General features: G+C 33.6%; 1 protein-coding gene across 1 annotated transcript in view; it reads left to right on the forward strand.

The window, feature by feature from the left end:
* Positions 1–6: 6 nt before the first annotated feature.
* Positions 7–8,850, forward strand: part of LOC107548895 (putative ferric-chelate reductase 1) — a 10,480-nt gene continuing 1,636 nt past the window's right edge. The window contains exons 1-14 of the mRNA XM_016229750.1: positions 7–253; positions 357–537; positions 2,597–2,733; positions 2,998–3,095; positions 3,210–3,303; positions 3,417–3,602; positions 3,972–4,073; positions 4,151–4,301; positions 5,809–5,922; positions 6,006–6,121; positions 7,023–7,109; positions 8,296–8,387; positions 8,471–8,529; positions 8,614–8,754. Coding sequence (XP_016085236.1) covers positions 357–537; positions 2,597–2,733; positions 2,998–3,095; positions 3,210–3,303; positions 3,417–3,602; positions 3,972–4,073; positions 4,151–4,301; positions 5,809–5,922; positions 6,006–6,121; positions 7,023–7,109; positions 8,296–8,387; positions 8,471–8,529; positions 8,614–8,754 — 1,558 coding nt within the window. The 5' untranslated portion in view covers positions 7–253. The remainder of the gene's footprint in view (positions 254–356; positions 538–2,596; positions 2,734–2,997; positions 3,096–3,209; positions 3,304–3,416; positions 3,603–3,971; positions 4,074–4,150; positions 4,302–5,808; positions 5,923–6,005; positions 6,122–7,022; positions 7,110–8,295; positions 8,388–8,470; positions 8,530–8,613; positions 8,755–8,850) is intronic.

Below are 8,850 nucleotides of genomic sequence, written 5' to 3' on the forward strand. Positions count from 1 at the left end.
AAAACGTCTGAAAGCAAGCCTGTGTTATTTATTGTTTCAGCATAAAAAAAAAGAAAAACAGTTACCTGTTAATCTTACCTATTAATATTCGCGTCACGGGATCTGTTGCCTCACCTGTGCAGGTAAACCCCGCCCACGATGACAATACGCTATTTACAGTGAAGCAGTGAGGGATTCTTGAGCGCGCGCACACAGATAGTTTCAGCCCAAACAAAGCCACAACAGGAGCATCCACCGAATTTTCCTTCGAAAGGTTGTTTTAAACAATATTTTATTTCTTCTCTCGCTGTTCATGTGATATCGCTACTCCCGATGCTGGTTTCATTACTTTACAGTGAGTTTGTAAATCTCCACAGATGTTTCTGTATGTTCTCCTGTGCTGTGTTGGGGTCGTGCGCTGTTATGGTAATGGTCTTGTCAGCTCAGTTTGTGGATCTATGAAGCCTAATCACGGGTCTAACAGCGCTCAGACCAGCACTGCTCCGTTCACCGTCACTGCTGACAATACTGCCTTTAAAGAGGGAGATCAAATCACAGGTGAGGCTGATGCTGCAGCTACTCTGCTTTGAAAACAGCTTTCTTAGCTGTTAAAGTAATACAAGTTAGTTTTACCTCCTGAAGTTGCAGCTCTAGTAGACACAACTTGAGTAGGTCTGTGTAAACTTGGTAGTTTGTTGCTACTACAGTATAAAACCGAACTATTATGTAGCTTACTATAATAAATTGTACAGTATACTTAGCCTGGTTTTAAAGCTACATTTCTGTATTAGCTACTGCATAAGTAAACAGAATGCAGAGAGACATTTTTCTCAGTTATACAATCACAGTCAGCTGTCACTTCAAAAAATATCTGACCACTGAATTCCCTGATTGACTAATCAGAATTAAGTATTTTAGAGACAATCAATCAATAAATAAATGGACACAGTTTACAATAAGATTTTGTTTCGTTAACTTTAAATATATTACTCATATTGTTATTCAACTTTGGATAGTGCATTAATGTTAACAAATCAGACCTTAATAATAAATTGTTACCATTAAAATTGTTTTATTGTTATTTTGCACTATACTATGTTTACTAACTTTTAGAAATTAGTTGCTATTATGTTATAAATGTTTATACTACAGTGTATTTAAAAAGTATTCCATTTATGGTATATATATATATATATATACAGGGCCATCCTTAACTGACGCGGGGCCCAGTGCGAGGAAGGGAGCGGGCCCCCCCTCGGTCTGTTCGCTGCGGGGCACTTTTCCATAAGCTATTACTCTGAGAGACATTCCAATGCACGCAGGCAAAAACAATTGGATTTAAAAATAAATCACCAATCAATTTTTAGGTTTCAGGATTTTTTTATAACTAACTTTGTTTAAGGATGGTTCTCAACTATATTATAAAATATATAACAAAATGATCTGATATACCATTTTGCTTCATGCAATATGTGTGTAAAAATTTCATAAACTGGTTTTCCCATTAAGCACAATGTTATCTATACACTGTATCTAAATTGCATATTAAAGTGCTGTTGGGACAGCATGTTGAAAAAAGAAGCGTACTAATGGGAGTAGTAATTGGCCAGATTTTCATAATAATATCTAATATTTCATAAGAATATTGATACATATTGTTTTCCTGTTCAATTCTTTTGTCTCCCAAAATGTATAATAAACATGCTTTTAGTCCTGGTGTCCTCTACAGTGGACATGTATGAAATTATGTCCTGTTTCATAACAGGAAGTCATATTTTGATTTGAAACCCCATAACATTTTCCTGAAATGTTGATTTATGACAAACAATTAGAAAATGAATCGGATTTCAATTATAATTACAAAATGTTATCATATTTCCATAAGGATGTACAATTGTATCACTAAATTAATGTCAGGCATTTTTAAAAACCAAGGAGAGGGAGTGGTCATGGTGAAACATCCAATCATTTGGTATCTCTGGAAAGCACTGAATGTGCTCTTTACAGGACATCCATTAAAACTGTGACATGTGAGGTCTCAGAGAAATTCACTAAAATATAATATCCACTACAGAGGCAAAAACTCCATAGCTGGGTCTCAGGAGGATATATATATATATATGCAGTACTTTTTAAATACGCTATAGTATAAGTATACTATACTATGCTGCACAACACTATACTATATGAATTTATAATTTGTAGTCAGATTTGGAGTCACTGTTGACAATAATTAGCAAAATATTGTTTACAGCTGGTCATCATATGACATCAGTTCATGTAAGTTAGATCAGGGTCTGTCTTTATGTAAGGAAGTTCCACTGAACTGTTTCTTCTTTCTCAGTGTTGCTAAACAGCCAACCAGGAGATCAATTTGAATATATATATATATGCAGTACTTTTTAAATACGCTATAGTATAAGTATACTATACTATGCTGCACAACACTATACTATATGAATTTATAATTTGTAGTCAGATTATGTTGAGTCACTGTTGACAATAATTAGCAAAATATTGTTTACAGCTGGTCATCATATGACATCAGTTCATGTAAGTTAGATCAGGGTCTGTCTTTATGTAAGGAAGTTCCACTGAACTGTTTCTTCTTTCTCAGTGTTGCTAAACAGCCAACCAGGAGATCAATTTGAAGGGTTTATGTTACAAGCACGTCAAGTCGGATCAACTACTTCCATCGGCACTTTTAATGTGGTGGACAGTAATGCGCAGCTCCTCTCCTGCAATGGAGCGGCTGTGAGTTTATCTACATTATTTTCAGATTTTTCAGATTTAATAATGTTTGGTGGAGAAGAAACACAGACAAATATATATTTTATGATGTTATATTATATACAAGTAAACTTGTACACTTAAGGCTACTTATAAAATTGTATATATATTCTTTCATATCCATTTTACTAATAAGCTAGTTTGTTATTAAAATGCTATTGAAATAACATAGGCCAATTATCAGAAATTGTCCCATTTTTATTTTATATTATTATTTATATTATTCAGAGTAGAGCAGTCTCTCACACATCAGACACTAAAAAAAGTTCAATTCAAGCTAAATGGACAGCCCCTACATCTGGACAGCTCGGCGATATAGAATTCAGGTATCCTTTTTAATGTGTCTTAAGTTTATCATTTGTATGATTCTTATACTTATTTTAAATTTGTATTTATATTTCTTGTTGTAATTTGTAATGGAACATCTGGGGTTGTTTTAGAGCAACATTTGTGAAAACTGCTTCTACCTTTTGGGTTGGTGTCAAGAGCTCTACCTTGGCATATACAGGAACTTCTGCAACTGCAGCTCCGACTGTAAGTCTAGCTTTTACTTTAAACCTAAACAAACATGAAAACCAGGTAAATTAGTTATCTATTTGTATTGTATGTTGTTTTATATTCAGCAGAAATTGCTCTGTTAATTTCAGGTTCCATCAAATCCTGATTGTGGGAAAACCAAAGTCTGCTTCAGTCATCCCAGCAGCTGTGACCCAACTGCCAACACAGGCTGCTACTTCATGGCAGTTCAGACTAACCAATCAGAAATGAGGATTGAAATGTTTGGGCAAGCTGATGGATACGTTGCTATTGGGTTTTCAGATGACCAGGAAATGGTGAGATATCAGCAGGCCTTTTCTGCTTTATTTGTCTAAAAATTTTGAATACACAAGCCAATGTAAAATGGGGGATGTGTAGAACTTTGAGAGTGATTGTGTTCCTCAGTCTAGCAGCTATGTGCCAATACACTGTAAACATCGAAGTGGGCGTCGGACATATTACATTTGTTCTGAAACATGAGATCTACATCTGCTGAACTGGGCTGAGTCTTATCTGGAGACCTACCTCTGTCAGCACTGACTAATTTTCCATTCCACAAAAAAACTTCTGCAAACCCCATAAGTGATTTCGTTTTTCTAGAAACAGTGAGACAGCATTATGTTCATATGGTTTTAAAAGTTTTTTTTTTTGTTTTGTATTTTCAGGGCAATGACGACATCTACATCTGTGGTAAGGACAGCAGCGGCAACCTTCAAGTGCAACATGCTATTTCCACAGGAAAAACAGCTCCAACTATTCTCTCACTGGTATATTCCTCTATTATGCCAGCATTTCTGTTATGTGATAAGATATCATCACTCACACATATTCTACATGTTTACAGGGGAATGTGACTGATATCAAGACAACGCTAATGAATGGAAATACTATCAATTGTTCTTTTACTTCCCGTAATGCGATTAGCACGAGAAGTAGAGCAACGTCTACTAGCGAGTACTACCTCATGATTGCTGCCGGACCCTCCAACAGTCAAGGTCTGTGGTTCTATGTTATATAAACAAATGTCAAATGTAATGTAGTGTTATTTTAGTATAATTTCCTATTGATAATATATTTTATATTAATAAAAAATATTTTTATAGTAATAATAGACATTTTTCACATTTCCGGGTTTCTCAACAGTCGTCATATCTGGGTAAACTTCTATAGCGGTGAATTGGAGACTACCACAAATATTTTTTTTTGTATTCCCATTTTCTCAAATAGCAAAAGAAAAACTCCACGATAATGTTTTCATGACTTTCAAAAAAAGGGGGGAAAAAAATAGAGAGAAAGACTGATAACGGCAGTCAGGAGAGAGAACAATATCAAATTTACCGTCCCTCCCATAGACGCTGTATTAGAAACACCCTCGCTTTAGCGTTAATTCATTTTTTTTGTAATTTGATGCAAATGTAATTTAATACAAAATATAGTGTTATAATATACATACATTTAAAAAAATATATATATATAAAAAACTTTGGTGGATTTACAATGCTGATGATCATTGAAACATCATAGTCTTGTGAAAAGGGTCCATAAATTATATAATTAGAATAGTAATATATATGTATATAATATAGTATAATTATTGCTATTATATAATTTATTATTAATTTAAAAATCACTTAACTCATTTTATTTTTATAATCACTAATATTATTTTTTTAATATTTATAGTTGGCTTTATTTTTGTTTCAGTTTCAGTTTTAGTAATTCATATATTATCATTATATCATATATGACAATGAAAATTCTCTCATCCTTTACTCACCCTCATGTTGTTGCAAACTCTCATTCTTGCATAAAACGCATATACTGTACAGTAAAGATGTTTAGCAGAATGCTCAGAAAGTGTGAAATAGTCTTGTGAAAAGGGTCCATAAATTATATAATTAGAATAGTAATATATATGTATATAATATAGTATAATTATTGCTATTATATAATTTATTATTAATTTAAAAATCACTTAACTCGTTTTATTTTTATAATCACTAATATTATTTTTTAATATTTATAGTTGGCTTTATTTTTGTTTCAGTTTCAGTTTTAGTAATTCATATATTATCATTATATCATATATGACAATGAAAATTCTCTCATCCTTTACTCACCCTCATGTTGTTGCAAACTCTCATTCTTGCATAAAACGCATATACTGTACAGTAAAGATGTTTAGCAGAATGCTCAGAAAGTGTGAATGTACAGTAGGTAAGATTGTCAATGAATAAAGAAAATTCCTGAAAGAAAGCTATTGATTGGCTTCAGAAGACTTGTAATATGGTGCACAGAAAGTATGGACTCTTACACTAATTTTATGGTGTTTTTAAGCTTGACTGTCCCTTTGCATTCTTTCATTGTATGCAAAAGAGCAGCATAAACCTTCTTCAAAACATCTCCCTTTGTGATTTCTGGAAGGAAAAGTGGAATAGCACGAGTAAATGATGACAGAATCTTTATTTGGGTTGTCTAACTGAATATTATCTTCATTTGTAGGTAACATCCAGATCCACACAAAAAAATATGTCAGTAGTACCAAGGCTAATTTACAGGATCCAAGCCAGGTCGTTACAAGTGCTGAAGAATTCCCAGCGATTGTTAAAGCACACGGTGAGTACATCATGACAGACTGGATCCACATTAGAGCATCACATCAGCACTATTGTGGTCCTGATGATACTGATCTGCTTCAGGTTGCCTGATGTTAATATCCTGGATGACCACGGGCAGTATAGGGATGCTCATAGCACGCTATTTAAAGGGAGTTGCCAAGGACCATGGTTGCTGCGGTAAAGATTTCTGGTTTATGGTAAGTAATGCTAACTGATTGTGCGCACTGAGCAAATGAAAACATCTGATCCGTTCATTTAGATACTGTAGTCGGGTTTAGTAACCATAGTTCAGATTGCATGCAGATTTACGCATATGCATTTGGCAAATGTTTTTGTTGCATGCAAAGTATACATTTTTTAATTCATGCAATCACACCCATGACCTACTGTAGGTGTTATTAGCGCCATGTTCAACTCCTATGCTTAAAAATCAGACATGAATTTGGCTGGATTAGAATTGTAAAAATGTGGATTCTGGATTTGAATTTTTCGCTGTTTAGACTATAAACAACTTAACAGATCTGAGCTGTAGATGCCAAAAAAATTAAAATAAAATCAGATTCAGATTAGTTGGCTAGCATGCTGTCTAAACAAAGCAGGAGTCCTTCCCATGTGGGCCGCTTTATCAAGCTCATCAGCTCATTTGTAAGTGAATTACTTGTCATGTTGACATATCTGTTTCATCAGCATGACAGTGGGAAAATTTCTTTGATAAATGCTTTGCAGTAATAAGTTGTAGGGAAAAGTGTATGTGCAGTTAGTGTGAGAAAGATAAGATAAGAAGCTAGTTATGATGTATGAACATCACTTGTCATTTAACTACCTTTATTGCATTATAAAACATAACTGTTCTATATATACTAAGATAATATAGAGTATTTTACATTTCAACACAATATCAGCACTTTTAAAAATGATTGGACTGGATGTACGTAGCTAATGTACATTCAAATTGTGTGTTTCATCTGTTTTAATGTTTTCATTTGAATGTACATGGACTGATTTTTAAGCATAAGGTAATGTTGTTGAAGACCTACAGTAAGTGTAACCTGCTAAATGTTTGAAATAACTAAATATAGTTTATTTCTTCTTTGAAAGGCCCACGTGTCTCTGATGGCCCTGTCAGTCACTGCCACGGCCATCGCATTCATACTGGTGTTTTCTTATGCTCGGGATTGGAGTGGGGTAAGATAAAACAAACTAAAGAAATAAATTAATAAGTAAGTAAGCAAGTAAGTAAGTAAGTGAATAAATAAAAATGAAGAAAAATAAGTTACAGATTAAACCCTTACAGTTGCCAAAAATATAGCTTTTCTTTTTTTTTTGTTAATTAAAAACAAATAAGAATGCCCAGCCCAGGTGATACAAAGTAATGCAAAAGTGACGTAATGCATTATTTTCCATAAGAAGTAACTGACTTCGCTGACCCAATGAGCAATTTGCTGTCCAACGGTCATGTCTTATCTTTGCAATTTCTTTATTGCATTCGTTTTGAATATTTCTCATGGGAATTTAATAATTTTTGACTTTTCAGTCTGAGTTAAATCGCTTTTTTGGCTCATTTTATCGGTAAAAGAAAACATGCACACCTGAATATAAGGAGTTTTTAACTTCCAGCCTTCATCGACAATTATATATCACTTATAAATGATTAACTACAAAATTAATAGTAGTTATTAAGATTGATGTGGTTTGAAATTGGTAAAATGTGCTTGGAAAAAATATGATCAGAATATCAATATGCCTAATAATTATGCACACACTGTATTACAAATAATTCCAAATAAATATAATCATGACAAACTATATGTTGTTGGAAAAGTCTCCTAAATAGGTATTTTACCACTGTTTTTTGTTACAAATTATGTCGGAACAGTAATAGATTAATTTATGACAAGAGTGCACCTCAGAAATCTACATCATAAAAGGAGTTCTGAATTTTGTCACAAAAAGTCTTTTTTCGTTGCCTTCTCCCCTATCACGTTTTAGTAATTATCATAAATTATGTATCAATTGAAATCTTAAAAACTCAAAATTCATCCTGTGATGGACATTGGACGTTGCATTACCATGGAAATGGTACTTCAAAAACATATTACAAAATGTATTCATTCATGAATTATTATAATTTAAGTTTGGCTGGTGCACTTTCATGTCTATGTTCAAAAATGGGGGTGACAGTTAAGTTGTTAAAAGTAACTTCCCTCAACACTGATTATATTATATATATATATATATATGATGAAATAATGATGTTTATAGGTAAGTAGTTTAAGCAGAATTTGTTACACATAGAATCTAGATTTGAAATTGAAATGCTATTTATTTCAGATGTTTAAAGTGGAGTGTCTCTGTGTATATCTGTGTGTAGGGGGCTCATCCGGTCCTGGGCTGTTTGGTGATGATCCTCAGTCTTATTCAGCCCATAGTTGCTGCTTTCCGCTGTGAGCCGAATCATGAACGGTGAGAGAAACTTCTCTTAACCAAATAAGAAATGGAAAAAGGAGGTGGAAGCATTACTGTTAATGTGATGGTTTTCTTTGCAGGAGGTTTGTTTTTAACTGGGCCCATTCCTTCATTGCTTTAGCTATCAAAGGCCTCGCAGGTATAACAACAACTTTATTATCTTCATCAACAACATCTATTTCCTCAGAAGAATAGCAATATCCCTTTTTATTCTGTGACACAGTTGCTGCAATTTTCACTGGTCTGGCACTTTTTGAAGAATATGAGGAGGATGGATGGATGTTGAAAGTTATGGGAGGTTTTGTTGCCTGGGAGGCCCTGATATACGTTCTTCAAGATCTTAACCTGCGTGCCAAGAGAAAGGGTAACGCTGCATTCACAAAGTTATTTTGATAAATATATTTCTTTATTTATTTACACTACTGTTCAAAAGGGGTTGGTAATATTATATATATATATA

Source organism: Sinocyclocheilus grahami, unplaced genomic scaffold (genome assembly GCF_001515645.1).
Source record: "Sinocyclocheilus grahami isolate Dianchi unplaced genomic scaffold, SAMN03320097.WGS_v1.1 scaffold357.1, whole genome shotgun sequence".
In the NCBI taxonomy this organism is placed as follows: domain Eukaryota; kingdom Metazoa; phylum Chordata; class Actinopteri; order Cypriniformes; family Cyprinidae; genus Sinocyclocheilus; species Sinocyclocheilus grahami.